The sequence below is a fragment of the Oncorhynchus mykiss genome, chromosome 5, assembly GCF_057628025.1.
Source record: "Oncorhynchus mykiss isolate SJ-2025 chromosome 5, ASM5762802v1, whole genome shotgun sequence".
Taxonomy (NCBI): Eukaryota; Metazoa; Chordata; class Actinopteri; order Salmoniformes; family Salmonidae; genus Oncorhynchus; species Oncorhynchus mykiss.
The window spans coordinates 60,269,703-60,294,652 of NC_143026.1; the positions used below are offsets into that span (position 1 = coordinate 60,269,703).

Below are 24,950 nucleotides of genomic sequence, written 5' to 3' on the forward strand. Positions count from 1 at the left end.
TGTCGAAATATGTTAGTTACTAAATATCAGTGGTGTAAAGTACTTAAGTAAAAATACTTAAATAATTTTGGGGGATATCTGTACTTTTAATTCACTACACTCCTAAAGAAAATGTCAATTTTACTCCATACATTTTCCCTGACACCCAATAGTAGTCGTTACATTTTGAATGCTTAGCTGGACAGAACATGGTCCAATTCGCACACTTATCAAGAGAACATCCCTGGTCATCCCTACTGCCTCTGATCTGGCGGACTCACTAAACACAAATGCTTTGTTTTTAAATGATGTCTGAATGTTGGCGTGTGACCCTGGCTGCTTGTACATTTTTATTAAGACCTTTTTTGGAAGTACATACTGATATTAACGGGAGTAAATGAAGACAGTTGCTCATTGAAGACAGTTGCTCATTGACATTATAACGCTTGCAGAGTCGTCTAATGGAAGTTTGAATCGTAGCTTCCTGGGCATCCTTTACCCCTCTGCTCTGCTCATGCAAGATATCTGGCAGCCTTTTTTTAATAGCCAGTCGTTATATTCTCTGACTAGACCTCTTCTACATACACCTACGTACTTTTACGATGTAGCCAACCAACAATTTTTTGTTTCTCATCATGACAGATCGTCAGCAACTTAATTTGCATGAGCAATGTGTTTGTTTGTGCACCTTCTCTCAACTACAATGTTGCCATCGGGTCTAAAAGTGGCAACAGTGAAAAACGACCAATCAGCGCTCGAGAATCTGAATGGAGCATGGCTTTGAAATCTAAACTCACTGACCCCCATTTTATGGTGGTGTGTCATTTTGTAACCTATTCTATGCTCAGTATAGTTATAGAAATATGGTATACTACTTTATTCAATAGTAAGGCAATTTAGAAGTAACTAGCTACACAGGAACAAGTCAATATTTTGTGAAGAGGTCACCTCCAAATGCATCAGTCCTCAAACTTAATGCTCTCTATTTTCCCCAGCTTGATAGAGGAGCGCAAATGCAGCTCTCTGCCCAACTCCCCCGCCAAATGTGTGTCTTTGACCAAGAAGAAACAGTTTTTCATCAACCAGGCCATATGCAACTCTGACCTCACACCCAGAGCCAAAGGCAAGAAGAACCAAAGGCGGCAAGAGAACAGTAAGTTCTCACTCTGCTGCAGATGTTGGGTTGCTACAGATATAATTTGTGCTGAACAAGCATCTTCTCAATACCCACTAGCTTGATTGCAGCATGTCTGAACACATCCATTAGTCATAGTCATTAGCCACACAGCATTTTATCAACATCATTTAACGATGCCTATTCTTTTCCTCTGTCCAAAAATAAAAAGGTTGCTACCTTGCCAATCGTCTTGATAGAAATGAGTGCTCCAAAGATGAGGCAGAGGTATGCAGTGACTGCCCTCCCTTCAAACTTCACTGTGGTCTGCACCAATGGCAACTACGTGGATGTAGGCTTCTACTGGTCCCAACATCTTTCAAAAGCCTTGCTTGTTGCAAGTGAATGTTTTACCACTACTACCCCTAACTACATTTCTTCCCGAAATGCCCCTAACTTGAAAGGGTAAGATGTAGCTCATTGTTGTCTCTCTCTCCCAGCAATGGAATGACTTCATGAACCGCTCTGGATAGGAGCAGGAGAAGCTGCAAGCCCTTCTGGAAGAGGCCAAGAGGAACAACTGCAACAAGCTCCTCAAGGACCAGAGAGAGGGTGAGAGCCCAGGGTCAATGCCTGCCACACCACAACATACACTCCCCTAACAAGCTTGTAGTGTTAAGCTGTTGAAAGTTCATTACCTGTGTCACAGCCGGCCGTGACTGGGAGTCCGGGTTAGGGGAGGGTTTGGCCGGGGGGATTTCCTTTGCTCATCATGCACTAGCGACACCTTGTGGTGGGCCAGGCGCTTGCAAGCTAACTTCTGTTGTCCGTTTCCGCCGACACATTGGTGCGGCTGGCTTCCGGGTTAAGCGAGCAGTGTGTCAAGAAGCAGTGCTGCTTGGCGGGTCATGTTTCGGAGGACCCATGGCTCTTGACCGTTGCCTATCCCGAGTCTGTTGGGGAGTTGCAGCGACGAGACAAGATCGTAACTGTCAATTGGGTATCACGAAATTAACTTTTTAAAGAAAGTTAATTACCAAGCCTATGTTTTGGTTTGAGGTGTTTTAACCAAATATAGGGACACTGTTAGTCATGCTAGTGACACGTGTCATCATCGACACATACTAACCAGATTTCCATCAAACCATTTCATGCAGATGAATTACCTGACTCATAAAAAAAACAATGACAGGGCTGATGGAAACAGGAAATGTCGATTCAAATTCATAAATGTTGACACTGTTCATTCGACATGGAGTCCATAAAATGAATCGAGAAATGGTGGTGGAAATGCCTTGATGCGCAAATATTGATATAATAACCATCATATCGATGTAAATGTAAAGTTATGCGATGATAGGCTGTTACGTTGTAGGCCTACCAACACAACGTGGAAAAGCATGAAATGTTTATAGGCTGGTGAAATAAGTTATTATTATCAGGTATCAAGGTAAGACCCAAGTGCAGATTGTGTGAAGTAACAATGTTTATTGTAACAACAGGGACAGGCAAATGACAGGTCAAGGCAGGCAGGGGTCGATAATCCAGAGTAGGAGCAAAGGTCACGGACGGCAGGCAAAGCGTCAGGCATAGTTCAGTAATCCAGAAGTGGAGCAAAGGTACAGAACGGCAGTCAGGGTCAGGCATGGGTCAAAAAACAGGAGGACGAGAAAAAGAGAGGCTGGGAAAAGATAGGAGCTGACAGGACAAACATTGGTAAGCTTGACAAACAAGACAAACTGGCAACAGACGGAGAACACAGGTATAAATACACAGAGGATAAGTGGGGAAGATGGGCAACACCTGAAGGGGGTGGAGACAACCACAAGTGAATCAGGGCGTGACAATTATGAACTTCACATGGTGGTTAAGTGCACGGTGATAATGCAAATTTACAATAGGCTAAATATCAAGTATAGGCTATTGAATGCTGGTGACATGATGATCAGTGCTTGGCTGCCAATTATCAAATAAAATGATCTTGCTCCTATCCATATGTCAACAAATAAGCCTAACCTGCCCACTTTAACAGCAAACTCTTGTCTAGAGAGCATGTGCCAAAACCAGAATGGGCAAGTTTTCAATTTATCGCAACCATTTTTGTGACAAAATCATCAGTAGAGTTAGAAACCCATTTAACTATTGTTTTATTTGTTACATGGGATCTTAATGCACATTTATTTTTATGTTTACGTGCACTACGTCATCAGCACATCCTTTTATCCTCAACATGTCAGTTTGATGGAAACATACCTCTCGTGAGAAAATCCCTGTATTGTTTTTAATACAGATTTTAGAAGATTCACATGAAAATTTGTCACCAATTGGATGGAAACCTAGCCATAGACACTTTTACTTCCCTCGCTCACATTGGTTTAGGGTACACTTGAGGTACTTGGAAGAGAACATTCTCAGTTTCTTTGGTGCTCAACCTCACTCTGTTTACGCCACCAACCTTGGAAGCAGGTACTTTTTCCCTCTGAAGATTTTCCGAGGTGAAAATGTAGACGTCCATCTTGGCGAAAGACTGGACTTGCATAGATACTGTGGGAAATGACCCAATTAACTCATTTCCAGACAAATGAGATGGAAGGATGTTATTGATTTATTAATTTAGCTTTGAGAGGCTACTGCTGACTTTCATGTGTTCGAGTAATTCTGGAATGTAATTTCTCTTTGCTTATTTGAGCTGTTCTTGTCATAAAATGGACTTGGTCTTTTACCAAATATGGCTGTCTTCTGTATATCACCCCTACCTTGTCACAACACAACTGTAACGGTTTTCTTTGGGTGAAGTAGAGTCGGACCAAAATGCAGCGTGGTTGTTATTCATGTTTTTTAAGGAAGAAACTGAACATGAACAAACTAACAAAACAATAAACGTGAGACAACCTAACAGCCTATCTGGTGACAACAAAACACAGAGACAGGAACAATCACCCACAAAACCCAACACCAAACAGGCTACCTAAATATGGTTCCCAATCAGAGACAATGTCTAACACCTGCCTCTGATTGAGAACCATATCAGGCCAAACATAGAAATAGACAAACCAGACAAACAACAGAATGCCCACCCAGCTCACATCCTGACCAACACTAAAACAAGGAAAACACACACGAACGATGGTCAGAACGTGACAACAACTGATTGGCTCAAATGCATTAAGGAGGAAGGAAAGAAATTCCACAAATGAACTTTTAACAAGGCACACCTGTTAATTGAAATGTATTCCAGATGACTATCTCATGAAGCTGGTTGAGAGTATACCAAGAGTGTGCAAAGCTGTCAAGGCAAAGAGTGGCTACTTTAAAGGATCTCAAATATAAAATATATTTTGATTTGTTTAACACTTTTTTTGGTTACTACATGATTCCATATGTTATTTCATAGTTGTTATGTCTTCACTATTATTCTATAATGTAGAAAATAGTAAAAATAAAGAAAAACCCAGTAATGAGCAGGTGTCCAAACTTTTGATTGGTACTGTATTACACTACTGTTTAAAGATTGGGGTCACTTAGAAATGTCCTTATTTTTGAAAGCAAAGCAAATTTTGCCCATTAAAATAACATGAAATTGATAAGAAATGCAGTGTAGACATTTAATGTTGTAAACGACTATTGCAGCTGGAAATGGCTGATTTAATGGAATATCTACATAGGTGTACAGAGGCCCATTATCAGCAACCATCACTCCTGTGTTCCAATGGCATGTTGTGTTAATCCAAATGTATCATTTTAAAAGGCTAATTGATCATTAGAAAACCCTTTTGCAATTGTTAGCACAGCTGAAAACTGTTGTTCTGATTTAAAGAAGCAATAAAACTGTCCTTCTTTAGACTAGTTGAGTATCTGGAGTATCAACATTTGTGGGTTTGATTACAGGCTCAAATGGCCAGAAACAAAGAACTTTATTTTGGAACTCGGTAGTCTATTCTTTTTGTGAGAAATGAAGGCTATTCCATGCGAGAAATGTCCAAAAAACGGAATATCTCGTACAACGCTGTGTACTACTCCCTTCACAGAACAGCGCAAACTGGCTCTAACTAGAATAGAAAGAGGAGTGGGAGGCCCCGGTACACAACCGAGCAAGAGGACAAGTACATTAGTGTGTCTAGTTCTAGAAACAGAAGCCTCACAAGTCCTCAACTGCTAGCTTCCTTAAATAGTACCAGCAAAACACCAATCTCAACGTCAACAGTGAAGAGGCGACTCCGGGATGCTGGCCTTCTAGGCAGAGATCCTCTGTCCAGTGTCTGTTCTTTTGCCCATCTTAATATTTTATTTTTATTGGCCAGTCTGAGGAATGGCTTTTTCTTTGCAACTCTGCCTAGAAGGCAAGCATCCCGGAGTCGCCTCTTGGCTGCTGACGTTGAGACTGGTGTTTTGCGGGTACAATTTAATTAAGCTGCCAGCTGAGGACTTGTGAGGCATCTTTTTCTCAAACTAGACACTAATGTACTTGCCCTCTTGCTCAGTTGTGCACCGGGCCTCCCACTCCTCTTTCTATTTTGGTTAGAGCCAGTTTGTGTCACACCCTGATCTGTTTCACCGGTCTTTGTGATTGTCTCCACCCCCTTCAGGTGTCGCCCATCTTCCCCTGTGTATTTATACATGCGTTCTCTGTTTGTCTGTTGCCAGTTCATCTTGTTTGTCAAGCAAACCAGTGTTTGTGTCAGCTTCTGCTTTAACCCAGTCTCTTTTCTCGTCCTCCTAGTTTTTGACCCTTGCCTGTCCTGACCCTATACCCCGCCTTACCACTCTGCCTGACTCTGAGCCTGCCTGCCATCCTGCACCTTTGCCCCACCTCTGGATTGCCGAACTCTGCCTGACCTGAGCCTGTCTACCATCCTGTACCTTTGCCCTTGTTGCTGTAATAAACATTGGTACTTCGACACGGTCTGCATCTGGGTCTTACCTTGATACCTGATAGTCTGTGCTAGTCTGTGCTGTTCTGTGAAGGGAGTAGTACACAGCGTTGTACAAGATCTTCAGTTTCTTGGCAATTTCTCAAAAGGAATAGCCTTCATTTCTCAGAACAAGAATAGACTGACGAGTTTCAAAAGAAAGTTATTTGTTTCTGGCCATTTTGATCCTGTAATCGAACCCACAAATGCTGATGCTCCAGATACTCAACTAGTCTAAAGAAGGCCAGTGTTATTGCTTCTTTAATCAGAACAACAGTTTCAGCTGTGCTACCATAATTGCAAAAGGGTTTTCTAATGATCAATTAGCCTTTTAAAATGATCAACTTGGATTAGCTAACACAACGTGCCATTGGAACACATGAGTGATGGTTGCTGATAATGTGCCTCTGTACGCCTATGTAGATATTCCATTAAAAATCTGCCGTTTCCAGCTACAATAGTCATTTACAACATTAACAATGTCTACACTGTATTTCGGATCAATTTAGTGTTATTTTAATGGACAAAAAAATGTGCTTTTCTTTCAAAAACAAGGACATTTCTAAGTGACCCCAAACTTTTGAACAGTTGTGTATATATCTTAAGTAAAGACAGTACATGTTTAGGAAAAGAATCAACATTCGTAATATAGTGGTGTAGCTTGTAAATGTAAACTTTTCTCCTATTTCTAAGCAATTGGCTGTGTAATCCTTACTGGAAAAGAGTGCTGATAGCCATGTCTGAATAGACAATTGCAATAAATGTTAATTCAAGTGTTCAATGACTCTTAAATGAGGTGATTATTTAATCATTGATTCAAGCAGTATTTCAGGAACAACTTAAAATATAATTTAGCATTTGTAATATGAAATGGACAGAGGGTAGTAAGACAGAGCAGTATGATGGAGCAGAGAGACTCCCTACCATAAGTCATGAGTTTCAGTGATTGGCAGGGATTCAGTATAGAAAACATGATTGAAGGACACTTAAAACGTCATTTCAAAAAGTAATTAAAATAGTTGATTACATAACAGGAAATGTAGAATGTAATTCTGCTTCAAATGTGAGGAAAAGCCCACAAGAATGCAATACCTCTGGCAAAACATTACTTTTCTGTGAGTTGGGTACCACAATGTGAAAGTCTGAACATGTTTAACCAATTACAAACCTGAACTAAACAAAAAAAAAGTGTATGTGCAATTGGTCAATAGATCTTGCATCCAAAGATGATTTTATGAAATATCTGCTGCAACTTCTAAAGTGGGCTTTTACCGTGTATCTTTGATTGTGTCAAAGTTTCAGAAAATTGGGAAAGAAAGCACAAACTCAGGATGTATGTTTAACTTAATGTTCATTTATTTTTGTACTTAAACCATACTACGTTTTATACGTTGGTTAGTTAGAGGCTAGACTACCTGTGTGGCTCCTGTAGACTGAGGAAGGGATGGAGTTGGGTCGGAGCAAGGGTCTTTGATGCTGCCACTCCTTTTTGACTTTCTGCTGTGCGTAGCAGCCAATCAGACCGAATATTGATGATCAAATGTTACGCTGCTGTGGCAGTACTGTTGATATTTAAACTAGCTAGCTAGCTAAACACACTTGATGGTTCAGGACAACAATGATACAACTTTATACAAAAAATGTCTTATTTTACCGCCACCCAAACGGGCATTTTGCAAGTCGGAGGGCAAATGGGTATGTGCTCGGCACAGGTTGACTCCTGTCTGTGCATATGCCTGGTGCACAGTCACGCCCGTTAGTTGGGCAATTGCTGGCAGTATTCCCTCCTGTTAGCAGTGTGAACATAAATCACACATTTAGCATGGTGCATGGTAAATGACACAATGTTTTGTTAGTGATCATTTCAGTTGTTTTGCTAACGCTGTCAAGAGTTCTGCTACAGTAAATTGCTTGCAAGACAGTGTATTCTATTTTGAGAGTTGCCATGATTCATGAATCTATCCACTAGATGGCAGCATGATGTTAGTAATGCATGATGTTGGTAAAGCTGTAAATATGTCACTTTTTGGGGGACCCGACAAAATTCACGTAGGAATTTGAGTTATAAGTCTGACATTCTCATTAAAAGCAAGTCAAAGAGGGGATATATCTGTTTTATGTGTGCTATTTCTGTGTGTGCTATTTCTATGCTTGCTGTTTTAAAGTTTAGTTTTTGCATCTTTTTATTTTTGGTTTTGTACACCAGCTTCAAACAGCTGAAAATACAATATTTTTGGTTTTGGAAAAGAATTTCACAGCAGTTTAGATATTACAATATTTCTCTACACTGTACTTGCTTGTTTTGTCACATAAACCGAAACTAGGCAAACTATTAGAATTTTTGTAACCAGGAAACAGAGATTTCTGCATAGTTCACGTTAATGTCTTAGAATTATTTTTTTTAAACAATCTTTCATGTGTTAGAAGAACCTTAAGTTTTCCTCAGTAAACTTCAATAAATTATTTTAGTTTATTTGTTAACTGACACAAAATGTCTTATAGGTAAATTGTTGATACTGATAAGAATGAAATGATGCTTCAATTCAAATACTTCTGCTGAAAGTTGACTTAAAACAGCAATCAGCAGTTAGAACAATAACAAAGCATACACCGCGCCCCTGTTTCAGTTAAACGTTGAGGGATGAGGCTGCAGAAATGTAACCACTCTCAAATTCATAGACCGAGCCATGGATTCATGGAATGACCATCCATTATATCAAATATATCGTTTTAACCATGTTTTGAGGCTATTTGGGGTTTGTTTACATTTACTTTGTTTACAAACATGGAGTAAAACAAGCTTTATTTTGGGTTTTGATGGGGTACGAAAGATGAACTATATCCTTCAAGAATTAATGGGTACATAATTAATACATAAGTAAAACAAATAGATGTAGCAACTGCCCCTTTAAGTCCTGTCTCACTTCAGCATTGTTAAAACTGACATTTGACTATATTTGACTATAAAATATAGTAGGCCTTCACTAGTGAAACAGACCTGCAAACCAAAGATTTTTACAAATGTATACAATTTGTGCCAAAGGTCTACATTCTTCATTATATCACCTTCAATGGCAAGAAAAAAACATATATGGAACCGAACCTGATTTAAAAGTATAAATGACATCAACACATTACGCTGCTTAAATCAGAAATGCAATTCTGCTCAAGTATCACATTTGTTTAAATGAGTAGCCAAATCTTATCAGGATTGCAGTCTGGGCAAGAATAGGCGACCTCAACTAATTCTTGCTATGGTCAGTAGTTTGACCATTATTGTACTGTTATTGACTCTTTAATTAATTAAAGGAGAGTAGTAGTAATTTGATACATTAATTAATGATACAATCATTTAAATGTATGTATTAGAGCTCAAGCAGTTATCTTCGGTTTAGTAATTGGTATTTATAATTACAAATAGTGTAGCTGTATTGTAGCTAACCTTTGCTGGGTGATTGAAATGCATAACCCCTTTATAGGACAAGTAGTCTAACTCTGAAGAAACGCTAGATTTATCTTATTAATTGTTATGCATTAATAATAGTTAATATAATAATCATTATTAATGATATTATAATAAAGAAATAATTGACGTTTATTTCCCAAGAAAATTCACATGGTAAATTTGGTAAGGAATAAGTTAAATGTCTAAGCGATAATTAAGAGGCGTGGACTTAACTCTTCATTCGGTCTGTTTACTTCTTGTGCTATATATTAAGCATACAGTAGACACCACCCACCTACCCGCTGTAGGGTTAAAATGATCACCATCTAAGGGAACGTCGCCAAAAGCTCTTCATGGGTTAGGTAGTCATCATTATAATTTCAAGGGACAATCTGCCAAGTTTCCAACCATGACTACGCCGAGGTGTGCTTAAGCAGAAAATTGTTAACGCATTCCTCGAATTATAGAACGCGCACACGTTTCAACATCTCTTAGTTATTTCAACAACATGAAACGTATAAAGTCGGTTTATAATGCAATTATTTCCCTCACATTGACAGCACATATATATTACACTTGCCGACATTCCCTTTGTATTGGGGTAGGTTGGCCCCCTCTGATTCAGAGGTTAGGAATTTGCATCCGATTGCTGTTTGTCAACCAATGATTTGACTCTACGACCGTGAGCACGCCTTGGATTAGGCAAAGATACAATGTAACCTCTGAATCAAAGCCATACGTTGATATCGAATAATATGTATACAACGGAATAGAAATATCACAATCAATTGATATCAGTTTACTACTATATATGAAATGTACAATCAATAACCACCAGAACACCGTAGATTCTGGGGAAATCAGGAATATTTGTTCCGAGTGCAAAAACAAAACGGAAGCTGATTTGGTAAGTTTTTTTTTCTCTCTCTCTCTTATTGTGGCTCACATATTCGATTTGATTTGGATTTATACAAATAAGCGCCAGTCTTATTCTGTCTGTTTAAAAAAATATATATCATGTCTGATTTAACTTGACTAATCGGATACAGTCTAATGTATTCGTATACGTATGCTGCCATGTGTGCAGTACATTCCCTTTTCGATATGTGGCGACGTGCCAAGTAATTAAATGATCGTTATGATATAAAAGCTTCAGTTATTATTATGGAATCCATCTGTGATCAATATGTTTCTGTGAAGCCTTTTCAACTGCAGTTATCCAGAGTTTGGGTTCATTTTGCATTTGCAAATAATTATTTAATATACTTTCTAATATGGCAAATGTGCTATTTAACCTTTATTTAACTAGGCAAGTCAGTTAAGAACAAATTCTTATTTACAACGTCGGCCTACATCGGCCAAACCTTCCCCTAACCCAGACAACGCTGGACCAATTGTGTGCTGCCCTATGGGACTCCCGATCACGGACGGTTGTGATACAGCCCGGGATTGACCCCGGGTATGTAGTGACGCCTCTAGCACTGCAATGCAGTGCCTTAGACCGCGCGCCACTCAGTTTGGCGAATGGGGAAGTTGGAAACAGATATGGTAGCTGTATTTACAACTGGCCTGAAGCCAAGTTAAATAGAAAACAAAAAAACTTTCATGAAAGTTATGAATATAAAAACCAACGGGCCTATTATATTTATCAGGTAAATTACATGATATAGCATAGAATCAATTGGATTTGATTTGATTTGATTTGATTTGAATCAATTGGGCCTTTTCAGCACTGCTGGCCTGTTTTTGAATTGAATTGACTTTTTGTAGACCCATAAAAGTTGCAGCATTTACATTTAGATGAATGGTGAGGGGGAAACACTACACTCTTAGGGAAAATGTGCTATTTAGAACCTACAAGGTTTCTTCCGCTGTCCCCATCGGAGAACCCTTTGAATAACAATTTGTGGTTCCAGGTAGAACCCTTTTGGTTCCAAGCAGAAAGAAACCATTTCAGCTCCATGTAGAACCCTTTCCACAGAGGGTTCTACATGAAACCCAAAGTGTTCTACCTGGAACCAGGTGGAGACAGCTGAAAACCCCCTTTGGAACTCCTTTTTCTAAGAGTTTTAATACACAAGCAGTCTTACCCCAATATTCATTTGCACAAGCCATCCCTGCTTCGTACATTTCTAATGCATGTGTATCAACTATAGTGCATAATGTATATATGTGTGGTATATTCATGTATATGTCTATATTTGTTTAGACAGCCCAACTTGTATGTTGAGATGGCAAATTTGAACAAGTAGAGCAAAGCCAGGGGATAGGAAGTGTCTTACGCAAGTGCTCCAAAAAAAAGGGTGTTTGGGTCTAGCAGTATGGAAGGAAATGAAGTCTGCAACAATCAAATGTCATCTCTTTGACTGTTACTACATCATGACATAAGGTGCCTGTGTCTATGGTTCCAATTTGGTAATACATTGATTCTGGCCCGTGAAGGTTGTGAGAAAGACTCATCACAAGTCTCTTTTAAGTGTGTGACAAAAATGTCCCTTGGGTGAGCTGTAAGCATGGCATTCATGATTTCATTGGAGATGACTAACCAGGGTTAAACTCTGGACGAACTTGCTAAGACTTTCAATCATTGTGTGTATACAGAGGCTGACGTACATTATACTCTTGGGAAAAAAGAGTCCAGAAAACACACACACACAAACACACATGCAATGTTGTTGTTTGTTTGATTTATTTTATTCATGTTAGCCTGACAAATAACAATCAAAACAGTATTTTATCTCACTATCATACCCAGCCAAGGTAGTATCTCTACTTGAAATCTGTGTGGACAGCATGCCAAATTATGAAACCATAGTTGCTCACTTTGTACCTTTCCATATTTATAGCCTACTGTAACGCAGCATCCCATACATATTCCTTTTCCAATGGCGGGCTATTCTCCATATTAGCTTGCAATGAGTCCTCGTTAAGAAAAGGGGGATTTGCTCAGTGATTGGACCTCTTTTGGATTAGAAATGTATGGTGGGCGATCAAGCTCAGATCTTAAAGGCCCAATGTCTTTGCATAATGAAGGCAGTCTAATGAATAACATGCCTTGTCAAGGCGTAATTTCTGTTACAGTTGGACATGTTGTGGCCAAGAAATTGTTTAGAATGTGTTCAGAGCGCAAACTGGGCTCACTAAGGAAGCGCTTTTGTAGTTCCATCAAAGTGAAAACTGTAACTGAGATAGTGAACCGGAAAACAAACAAGTACTTTTGGTTGGACATGTAACATCTATCATATGATTTGTACATGGTGGTAGTCTAGAGATAATGTCATTTTTCTAGGAAGCCGGGGAGTCAGCTGATTTTTTTTTTCCTTTTGTGGAAAATATTCCTGGTCCCTCCCTTTTTATTTCTTGTTTTCTTTTGTGTGAAAAAAACTATTGGAGATCTTCATACTCTTGTTTAATGGAATTATACTTAGTTATGTTTTACAGAATATGTCAGATATTCTATAAAAAACGAGATTCTGCACATTGTGTCTTGAATCCTCAATATAAATTCAGTGTTATAACAGAATTATTCACTATTTCCACTAACACGACACTAATCCTGTTGTTGCATCTGGAATTCAATCAGCAGTCATTTTATTTTAAAAAAATTAAAAAGTAATCAAACAAGGGCAATTTGTAGAACAGTGACAGCATCTTCATCCTTGTCGATACATTACAGTAGCTAAAACCAATTTGAACTGAGCTATCGTGTTTCTAAGCTATGAGCTTAACATCCGTCCAATAGTTCTCTGCTATAGCCTTGTGTGAATGTCTCCTTTTCCTAGGTGCAGTGAAAATACAGACTCACCTAACAGCTTCGTTGTTTATGAACACACTGGCAACATATGAAGAAGACAAATGTTTGCTGTTGAAATGTATGTTTTTATAGACACGTTTATATCTCAATGTAGCTCAGTTTATATCAGCTATAGTTATGATAGAAATGACATGGGTGAAATATAGTTACTATCCAATCTTACATCTACAGTGTAATTGCTTTCAAGTGACTTCATGTCACAAAGGATGACCGTCCTCTAAATACACATTTAGTTTGGCCGTATTACATACATCTTGTGATATTTGCCAGACATATTCATAACAGACAAGTAAGCAATTTGAATAAGTCTATAGTATCAGTGAACAGTAACCACAAAGGTCAATGAATTGAGAATTTGTTTTAAAAGGAGGATAAATCTTCAACTGTCAAATACTGTATGTTTGAACTGAGTGCTTTATTTGTAGTGACCATACTTTTGTACTGTCATCGTCCTGTTGTTGCTCAGATATATTTGTTGCAATAAAATGTCAATTGACATCTGTTGTCTTCTATAATTGTAATATCGTATGTCGTTTTCTATTACTGCTGCTCAGTGACCACACAAACCCAAAATGCCTCTTTACTCCACTACTGTAGTTTCCCTGCCTTTTAAGGGGGAAGTGTAGTGAGTTGGCTCGTTTTTCAGCTGTTCCTTTGCCAAAACCCACATATCAAAGTGTCCTTCTGGCACACAAGCCGTTTCTGTGTTTCTCCTGACAAAAAAAAGGAAAAGAAAATCACTACTTCACTCTTTGGGTTCAAGCCATGGGGGAATCCCGGAAGACTGATAGTGACGTAATGTAGGTGGAATGAAGCTTGGGTAAGAATCTTTCTGTGGGAAGAGCCATGTTATTTGTCCACCTATAACATTGATATACATTTTGCGTGGACAACTGCCAGTGCAATCATCCAGGACTATCCTTACAGGTATCTGCCTTGAGACCAACATAGAGCTTCGCACGTGTCCATCTAGGAGTTTATTTGCATGTGTGATGAATGAGCAAGTTGGCAACTTGCCCCCAGAATAAAATCAAGACAAGCTACTGGATAACTATAGTTTCCCAACTGGGCTCCCGAGTCGGTTGCATGTTTTGCATACACAGGCACACAGCATGTGTCATGTAGCCCACATGTACGTGTCATTTTTTTCACCAGACTAGATTAGGAATCCATGCCAAAGATCTGTTTCCTGCCTATCGCTCCTCACTTACCCAGACAATGGCTGGATTGTACAAGATTAAATTGAATCAAATTTGATTGGCCGTGTACACATTGTGTACTGTTATCGCAGGTGCAGCGAAATGCTTAAGTTTCTAGCTCCAATAGTGCAGAATACCTAACAATACACACAAATCCCAAAAATACAAAGAAATATCAGAACAAGCAATGTCAGGTGTGTGTGTGTGTGTGTGTGTGTGTGTGTGTGTGTGTGTGTGTGTGTGTGTGTGTGTGTGTGTGTGAGAATGTAAATATATACTGAATATGAAAGGTATGTACAGCAGTTATATAGGATGACTGGAATACAGTATATGCATATAAAGTGGGTAAAACAGTATGTAAACATGATTAAAGGTACCAGTGTTAAATGACTATGTACAGTACATAGGGGAGCAGTCTCTTACGGTGCAGGGTAGAGTACTGGGTGGTAGCTTGCTAGTAACAATGAGTAAGTTCAAGACAGGGTGTTGGGCAGAAGTGGTGACTATGGCCTCCCTGCAATTGTATGAATCAACTAGTTAATCCAGTTTGGGGCATTTGTGTTTCAATGTAGATACACTTCATACGCATATTAAGTACCTCCTCTTCAGCTCAGTCCTTAGGGAGAATTATTTTCCTGTGTCACTTAAAGAGTGAACATGGAAATGAGTCTCACTGCGTCTTATCTAGGAAATGCATTTCTAGGGCTGTTTCTGAACTCTCCGGGAAATAATATAAATAATGGTGCTTTTTAAAGGAATTAATAGCATCAGACATTATCAATGTTATATGCAAACAGGGAACCATGATAATGGCTAATGGGCAGTGAAAGGCCAATATCCACAAGAGAGAGCTAACTGTATCGACAGGCAGAATTTCCTTTCAGAGGTCATATAACATCTATGTGTGTGTCATTCATCCTATACAAGAGTAGTCTTACAGTTGCAACAGCTGTGCAAGGTTTAGTTGTTTGTTACGTGGGAGATCTGATATACTAAGATCACCATTGATTCAGAAGCCAGAGTGCTGGTGTCAGAACCTAGAGAACTGAGCACTAGCAAAACTGTAATGGCCATTGCTGGTGCTGCAGTAGAGAGAACCTTTCAAACTGAATTAGTTACTTTATTAAAGTTGTTGATGACTTTCCAATTACAGCAACCTTATTCTCTGATTTTTAGCTTTTATATTGGAAGTACTTGGCTGGTTTACTCTTCTGCATGTTCAACGTGGTCAATCTGGAACGTATAGTCTCAATTGGTGCTGTTGCGATGACCGTATTAAAAATGACCGTATTGAAAATGAATCGCACACATATCATTTAGTATATGTAAAGACAAGATTAAATCAAGAATAGTCTGATGAGTGACTATTGTGAATAATGCCCAGCATAAGAAACTGCCTTATTTTTGTTGCAACTTTTCCTCCATCATAGTCGCACACCTTATGTAGCCTAGCCCATAGGCCTATATGTTTTGATAAGATTTGTATCACAACTAAAGTGGCCAAATAACTTCATAAAATGAAGCACATTATGCCGCTTTACAAGGGGTGTAAAGCCTAGCTGGCATACATAAGCAGTGCGTGAGATTCAAGTTTGGGGGAGATCATTTTCACCATAAAAATGTACCTTTATGATAAAAGCATTACATGCATAACCGCATTTGTGGTCACTTTTGAGAATGGTGTTTTCCTGCTAATGGAACATTCACGCTTATAGCCTACTGCCATGTGTGCATTACTGCGCTGATAATGTGAAGAAATAACATAATAGTTTATCAACAACCTCTCCCTCCATTCTCATCGACGGGGCTGCAGTGGAGCAGGTTGAGAGCTTCAAGTTTCTTGGTGTCCACATCACCTACAAACTAACATGGTCCATGTACACCAAGAAGAGGGCACGACAAAACCTATCCCCCCTCAGGAGACTGAAAAGATTTGGCATGGGTCCTCGGATCCTCAAAAGGTTTTACAGCTGCACCATCAAGAGCATCCTGACTGGTTGCATCACTGCCTGGTATGGCAACTGCTTGGTCTCCGACCGCAATGCACTACAGAGGGTAGTGCGAACTGCCCAGTACATCACTGGGGCCAAGCTTCCTGCCATCCAGGACCTCTATACCAGGCGGTGTCAGAGGAAGGCCCTAAGAATTGTCAAATACTCCAGCCACCCGAGTCATAGACTGTTCTCTCTGCTACCGCACAGCAAGCGGTACCAGAGCACCAAGTCAAGCCATAAAACTCCTGAACACCTAGTTAAATGGCTACCCAGACGATTTGCATTGCCCCACCTCTCTTACACCGCTGACCGCTGCTACTCTCTCTGCATAGTCACTTTAATATCTCTACCTTCATGTACATGAACTCAGCAAAAAAAGAAACGGCCCTATTTCAGGACCCTGTCTTTCAAAGATAATTCGTAAAAATCCAGATAACTTCACACATCTTCATTGTAAAGGGTTTAAACATGGTTTCCCATGTTTGTTCAATGAACCATAAATAATTAATGATCATGCACCTGTGGAACTGTCGTTAGTGTCTTAACAGCTTACAGACGGTAGGCAATTAAGGTTACAGTTATGAAGACTTAGGACACTAAAGAGGCCTTTCTACTGACTCTGAAAAACACCAGAAGAAAGATGCCCAGGGTCCCTGCTCATCTGCGTGAACGTGCCTTAGGCAAGGAGGCATGAGGACTGCAGATGTGGCCAGGGCATTAAATTGCAATGTCCGTACTGTGAGACGCCTAAGACGGCGCTACAGACCGGACGGACAGCTGATTGATCATCTGCACAGGATCGGTACAGCCGAACATCACACCTACGGGACAGGTACAGGATGGCAACAACAACTGCCCGAGTTACACCAGGAACGCACAATCCCTCCATCAGTGCTCAGACTGTCCGCAATAGGCTGAGAGAGGCTGGACTGAGGGCTTGTAGGCCTGTTGTAAGGCAAGTCCTCACCAGACAACACTGGTAACGTTGCCTATGGGCACAAACCCACCATCGCTGGACCAGACAGGACTGGCAAAAAGTGCTCTTCATTTACGAATCTCGATTATGTCTCACCAAGTGTGATGGTCGGATTTGCGTTTATCGTTGAAAGAATGAGCGTTACACCGAGACCTGTACTCTGGAGCAGGATCGATTTGGAGGTGGAGGGTCTGTCATTGTCTGAGGCGGTGTGTCACAGCATCATCAGACTGAGCTTGTTGTCATTGCAGGCAATATCAATGCTGTGCGTTACAGGTGAAGACATACTCCTTCCTCATGTGGTACCCTTCCTGTAGGCTCATCCTGACATGACCCTCCAGCATGACAATTCCACCAGCCATACTGCTTGTTCTGTGCATGATTTCCTGCAGGACAGGAATGTCAGTGTTCTGCCATGGCCAGAGAAGAGCCCGGATCTCAATCCCATTGAGCACGTCTGGGACCTGTTGGATCGGAGGGTGAGGGTTAGGGCCATTGGTGGAAGAGTGGGGTAACATCTCACAGCAAGAACTGGCAAATCTGGTGCAGTCCATGAGGAGGAGATACACTGCAGTACTTAATGCAGCTGGTGGCACACCAGATACTTACTGACTGTTACTTTTGATTTTAATCCCCCCCCCCCTTTGTTCACGGACACATTATTCCATTTCTGTTAGTCACATGCCTGTGGAACTTGTTCAGTTTATGTCTCAGTTTTTGAGTCTTGTTATGGTCATTCAAATATTTACATGTTAGGTTTACTGAAAATAAACGCAGGTGACAGTGAGAGGACGTTTCTTTTTTTGCTGAGTTTATTACCTCAACGAACCGGTGCCCCGCACATTGACTCTGTACCGGTACCCCCATGTATATAGTCTTGTTATTGTTATTTTACTGCTGCTCTTTAATTACTTGTTACTTTTATTTCTTGTTCTTATCTGTATTTTTTTTAACTGCATTGTTGTTTAGGGGCTCGAAAGTAAAAATCTAAATCTATAGCCCAACGTTTGTAGAACTAAAGTTGCATAACTCTAAATTAAGCATATAGGAATACCTATTTCTTTGTTAACCATTTATTCGACTTTTTAAAAATGCAGATGTTCTTAAAGGTCTGCATCTGTGTGGAATCCAGGAGATGCTAAATGTGTTAATGTAAGTTACCATGACACCGACAGTTATTTGTTTGACAATCACCGGCTGACAAAATGTTGTGATCACCACAGCCCTAGTCTCAACTGAAATCCTGACTGCGCCAATCGTATGTTGACTTCCACGTCACACTATTTCCCCCCCATGGCTCAATGGAGAGTACAATGCTGCTCTTGATAGCAGGGTTGTTGCTAGCCTTGTTGCTAGCCTAGTGTTAGCCTATCATTCAGAGATGAGCACAGGCAATAGTCAATCAATCCATCCATCCTTCATGTATTTTCAGTCCCAGTGATTGACCATGCTTTTGCTCTGAAAAATGAATAAAAACTGGTTTGCAGTTTCATTCCATCAGGACAATATTGAAGTGAATAGTCAGTAGGTTACTACCTGTGTCAGCATTTTCAAAATGGCTGAATTTGTGTGTTTGATTGAAAACTCCCCCAAAATTCCTCTAAACTTTAATAATAAGGAGATCATTGGATTACGATTATTCTGAAATTTGACCAACATAATTTAATGGCTGGCTTTGCTAATCAGATTTGAGATTTGAGCCCCATGCTGAATGTATTGTGGAAGAGGTTGGTGGAAAGTGCGGGTGACACTTCCTGAATGATCTTGTTGTTAGTGTAATGGGCTCAATAGAAGCAGTGTTATTCTCTCCAGAGGTAATACCTGGAGGAATGTGACAGAATACCACATACCAGTAATCAAGACCAGCACTATTGACCAGGTTTTAGAAATGGACCTTGTGTTTTATGGTGGTTATCTGGTCTGCAAAAGGCCTCCACCTTTATTCTAAGCAAAAAAGGAGATGTCAAGATGTGGTCTGTAGTCTCAGAATATGTTGGAGAGATCCCTACACACTTCCAAACTCAACTAGTGCTTTTCTGTCCAATACCAGCTTGCCGGTTAAATATACACTGCAAATTACAAATGTTAACAATGCACAATTTTAGTGCTCTGTACTGTCTCATGCGTTCTTTAGGAGACTATAGTTGAATATTAGAGCACGCTTTATGTGAGGTGGCAGAGACCCTTTATCACGTTGGAATTAGACCCTTAGCGCTTTCCTTATCTCTTTGTCCTGTTTGTTCAGACCTCACAATCTTCCACCCTCACCCCTCCCTCAGTCTCTGTGCCAGTAGGTAACCAGAGGATTAACCCAATAGCTCTCATCATTCGTCCCTTATCCTTCTTTTAAACCGGCTGTCTACCCGGTTGGCTTCGTGGCAGTTCCCCCCCCTCATCCTGTTTCATCTAGCCTCTAACAATAACCCTATGGTCAGATCACTTATGGGTGTCCATTGCTGTAGTTTGAAGCCAAAATACATTTCAATAGGTTGCAATGATACTGTGATTGACTCAAGGTTGTGGTTCACATTGTGTGTTGTGTAGAGCAGTATACTGAAGTTACTCAGTTTGCCCTAGCCATTCACCACCTGTGACGCAAAATAACTTGTTTGCACCAGAAGGCTGACCACGCCTACATCCATTTTGCATAACAAAGATGAATGATAATGGCATTATTATGCAATCACACGAATCATTGACATAGTCCCAAAGTTATTTATATAATGGTGGTGAATGTGATGCAGCGCTTCAACGTTCCCTATTGACAATCAGAATGATGAATGAATGATCTAACATACAGTCCTCACTCTATCTTGCCATGTCTGTGGGAAATCAAAGATGTTGGCCACCAAAAAAGGCATTTGAAGCAGAGAAACCACTAACACCTCCCACAATTCAATGTATTTTAATCAGGAACAGCAAAGACCTTGAAAGCAGTTTGCTGTTCTACTATGGTGTGTCTCTGTAATGGAATATTTCCAAATATAAGGAAGCACATTTTGTGCAAAATTTTAGAGAACCACTCAGTCGTGAAGCAGTCAGTTTTGAATTGGACTTAACCACTGGCTTATGAAACTGTATTGTGAAACATTGGGGGCTGCAAATTGGCGTAAGATAAATAATTATGGTCAATGCATTTGACTGTTGATGATTTTAACATGTATGTTTAGAATGTAATAGCAACACAGTTTTGGTCTGTAACCCCTAGTCTAGTTTAATGGTTGCAATAAACAGACAAGATACTTGTTACCATAGTGCTATAGAACTTGATACAATATGATACGCTATATGGCCAAAAGTATGGCCGAGCAGTCGCACACAAGCCTAAGATCACCATGCGCAATGCCATGCGTCGGTTGGAGTGGTGTAAAGGTCACCGCCATTGGACTCTGGAGCAGTGGAAACGCGTTCTCTAGAGTGATGAATCACGCTTCACCATCTGGCAGTCCGACGGACTAATCTGGGTTTGTCAGATACAGAACACTACCTGCCCCAATGCTTAGTGCCAACTGTAGAGTTTGGTGGAAGAGGAATAATGGTTTGAGCTTGGCCCCTTAGTTCCAGTGAAGGTAAATCTGAAACGGTTTGTCGAGATCGTTGTGGAAGAACTTGACTGGCCTGCACAGAGCCCTGACCTCAACCCCATCAAACCCCTTTTGGATAAATTGGAACGCTGACTGCAAGCCAGGCCTAATCCCCCAACATTAGCACCTGACTTCACTAATGCTCGTGGCTGAATGGAAGCAAGTCCCCGCAGCAATGTTCCAACATCTAGTGAAAAGCCTTCGCAGAAGAGTGGAGCCTGTTATAGTAGAAAAAGGAGGACCAACTCCTTATTAATGCCCATGATTTTGGCATGAGATGTTCGACGAGCATGTCTACATACTTTTGGCCATGTATTGTATGATGTTCTATTGTTACTCTTTTGGATCCAACAACTGCAGTGACACAGTTGCCCTCTGTGCCAGAAAATAATGTTGCGTGAATCGATATTGAATGTCTCTCACCTCTGCTAATACAACTGTTCATCTGGTGTTTATTTCTTGTCTCCTGACACACAAGCCCATAGAAGGGACAAAGAGGTTTGCCAGTGCTGTTTTAGTCACTTTATTATCCCATTCATACTAAGACGTTTTTCTGCCAACTTTACCATACCGCCAACTTTCTTTTCTGCCCTTTCCTTATATCTGAAAGGTATTGCCGGGATCAAAGCCAAAACTTTTTGATTTCTGCTTAACGACCTAGTAATCATTTCGGTAAACAAGTGGAGGTGGTATAGCTCATCTATTCGTTTGCTCATCTATCACTGATCAGAAACATTTAGCATGCAATAATGTAGCCCAAATCAAGTGTAGGCCTACTATTTTGCCCGATCGCGTATAGGCAACTCCAAAAGCCAACGGAGGTCGTGAAATATGAACACAAGACAGCTTTTGAAAATATAATTCCTATTATTTTCAGTCGGGAAAAATATTATTTGTATTTTATTCTGTTATATTCCATTATGTTCTTACTACAAGACATGTGTGTTGACTGTGATCGGGGTAGGTGTGTCTTGTCTGTTTTAATGAACAAAATAATGAACTATTGATTTAATCAGTTTGGGTGTAGAAGAGTTCAAATCAAACCATGCCATTTCATTATTTTGAAAATACAGTTTATTAGTCTTATGTTTCTTAGGACCGGCCTAAACAAATGAATAATGGATGGTGTATATTCAATGGATTTATTAAAATAGACGCCCACCCACATCTGCACACCACTACTACCACTCCTCCCCGGCATCCCAGCATGGTCATGGGAGGTATAAAATGAGTATGCAGGCAAGAAAGTGGTATAAAATGGGCCTGTTTGTAAGGGAGTCACATAAGCATTGGTCAAAAAAACATTTACAGGCAAAATACAGTGAATCCAATATGAAAGCAGCATATTGTTTTAATGAGTAAGAGAAGCACATTCATCGTGAACACTATCATGACTGGAGTCATAGGCCTGTGGTCCAAAGCAGTGCAGTACAGGGCATTGGCCAGGGTGTCATTCCAGAGGCAACCTAGTCTGTTCAACACCTGCTTGGAGAATCTGTCTTCATATCCCTGTCAGTGTGTGCTCTTGTTTCTAGAGCAACATGTGTAAAGCTTATCTTTGTTCTGACCTAGATGTGACCTAGGCCTTGTTCAATCAAAATGTAGACCATAGAAGCAACTACAGTGCCTTCAGAAAGTATTCACACCCCCCTTGACTTTTTCCACATTTGATGGTTACCAGGAAGACAGTGAATATGTCCGAGTTACAGTTTTTGACTTAAATCTACTTGAAAATCTATGGAAAGACCTGAAAATGATTGTCTAGCAATGATCAATGACCAATTTAACAGAATCATTTTGAAAAATAAAAATATGGGCAAATGTTGCACAATCCAGGTGTGAAAAGCTCTTACACAGAAAGACTCTTTCGCTGCCAAAGGGGATTCTAACATGTATTGACTCAGGGGTGTGAATACTTATGTAAATGAGACATTTCTGTATTTACTTTTCAATAAATGTAAAGCAATTTATAAAAACATATTTTCACTTTGTCATTATGGGGTATTGGTTGTAGATGGGCGAGAAAAAAAATCATATTGAATCCATTTTGAATTCAGGCTGTAACAAAACTAAATGTGGAGTAAGTCAAGGGGTATGAATACTTTCTGAAGGCACTGTAGGAGCCAAATCTGGTATGTCTCACTATGAATTGCTGTCCATGTGAGTCATTTGAGTAAAGTACAAATAGATCTTAGTCATCCTAGAAAATACTGAGTAATGTTTATTGGACAAATTACGTACTGGTCATGCAAATCGGGGCTGTATCATGGATTTCCCCCTTATATTTGAATTTCTGACCAAAAATATGTCCTACCATGAATAGGGTGCATTTTATGTCCTTCAGCCATTGTGTGTGTAAATGTTGGTAAAACACTCAATTATAGTGTAAAAGCTGATGAGCATAACCCGTTGAGCCTGTTACCCATAGAGAGATAGGCTAGTTTACATTTTTTGTTAAGCTTGTATTCAATTTCCCTTCCTCCATTCATCCCTGTCACAAGGAGAGTTATGGGTGATTTAAGAGAAAATTGTCAACCCTAATACAGTCAGACCCTGTCGTTTTAAAAGAAACTGAGTGGCTGCGGATCCAACTTCTCTAGACCCCTCTTCCCGACAGCTAAAGGTCAGAAGCTTCTGCGCATGTGCAGGATTCTTTACTTTGCACACCGTCTCTACTCGTTCGGCTACCCAGAGAACAGACTACTCTGGCGAATGGTGCTCATTTAAGAAAGCTGAATCAATGTCTGAAAGATCACATAATGACCGTATTCAACATAACAGAACCGAATATAATAGCATAGTATAACGTTACTTTAAAACAAAAATACCACATCTTTAATGATACGATTTTATAATGATTGTTCGACTGGTGGCCAATACTCAACAGAGCGCACCACTAGGCAAAATAAACTTGGTTATGCCCCCCTTCAAAATGTTGAAGCAGTGGCTGGTGCTTTGTCTCACATGTGTTTGTCTCTTTCCCACAGGCCCTGGTAAATCCCTTCCGGTGAAGTCCACATAGAGAGATCTTCAGCCACTAGTTCTTAAGTACAGCACTCACATGGACTCTGCTAAGTGGTGAGACTTCACTGACCTTCCCTGCACTGAGAAACGGCACAAGAGTCTTCCGGCTCGGGAGCTGTGGACAGTGTCCGAGTGTATGTCTCGCACCCTTCCCACTCTTCAAGAACCTACCCGTCAAAAGAGCTCTGCAGCCGCTGAGTTAGTTGGTCAGGCCTTCTATCCAGCCCCTCAGCATCAGGACTTAGAGAGGTGGCAGCCCACACCGGCCCCTGTGACTGGAGCTGTTCAGGGGGAGGGGAAGGAGACCACTGACTGGTGCATCACTTTCCCTTGAGATGAAGCTTCAAGCCGTGATGGAGAATCTTCACAGGCAGCAGAGGGCCAAGTTGCTGATGGAACTGGAGCAGCAACAGCTGCAGCAGGGTGGCGCTCTGCAGGGTCATGGATGTACCTCCGCCCGCATTGGGGACGAGCTGATGGGAAGCCCTGCCCCCGAGACGGAGCACGCCCAGATGGCGGCGCTGGCAGCCATGAGAGCAGTGGCGGCAGGGCTGCAGAGGGCCTCAGACAGCCCCACTTCAGAGCGCAGCATTAAGGGACAGGAGGAGGATGACGAGGATGAGGAAGGAGAGGAGCAGTACAAGGATATGATGGACTCTGTGGAAGAGGAGCAGATGTGAGTAGGACTGCCTCATTCTTCTACCCTGTTGTCTTCATTTCACCTTGAATGTCTGACTTGCTTTGCTCTGGTGCTCTGGTGCTTTGCTCTGGTCTAGGGTTTTGTCTGGTCTTTGTTCACTTGTAATGGGTGAGCGTTTCATACACATTTCCTCAATCTTTACCATTTAGCCTATATAATGCAACACCTTTTTAAAGTTTCAATGGTGTGTTAGCTAGCTTTCCATTGAATG

At 40.5% G+C, this 24,950-nt stretch overlaps 1 protein-coding gene and 1 pseudogene across 2 annotated transcripts in view; both read left to right on the forward strand.

The window, feature by feature from the left end:
- Positions 1-954: 954 nt before the first annotated feature.
- On the forward strand, positions 955-24,373 carry LOC110522978 (R3H domain-containing protein 4-like; annotated as a pseudogene).
- LOC110524163 (AT-rich interactive domain-containing protein 3A) overlaps positions 9,895-24,950 on the forward strand; it is a 42,413-nt gene continuing 27,357 nt past the window's right edge. For both annotated transcript variants that reach the window (XM_021603549.3, XM_090235379.1), the window contains exons 1-2: positions 9,895-10,355; positions 24,003-24,715. In XM_021603549.3, coding sequence (XP_021459224.3) covers positions 24,375-24,715 — 341 coding nt within the window. In that variant the 5' untranslated portion in view covers positions 9,895-10,355; positions 24,003-24,374. The remainder of the gene's footprint in view (positions 10,356-24,002; positions 24,716-24,950) is intronic.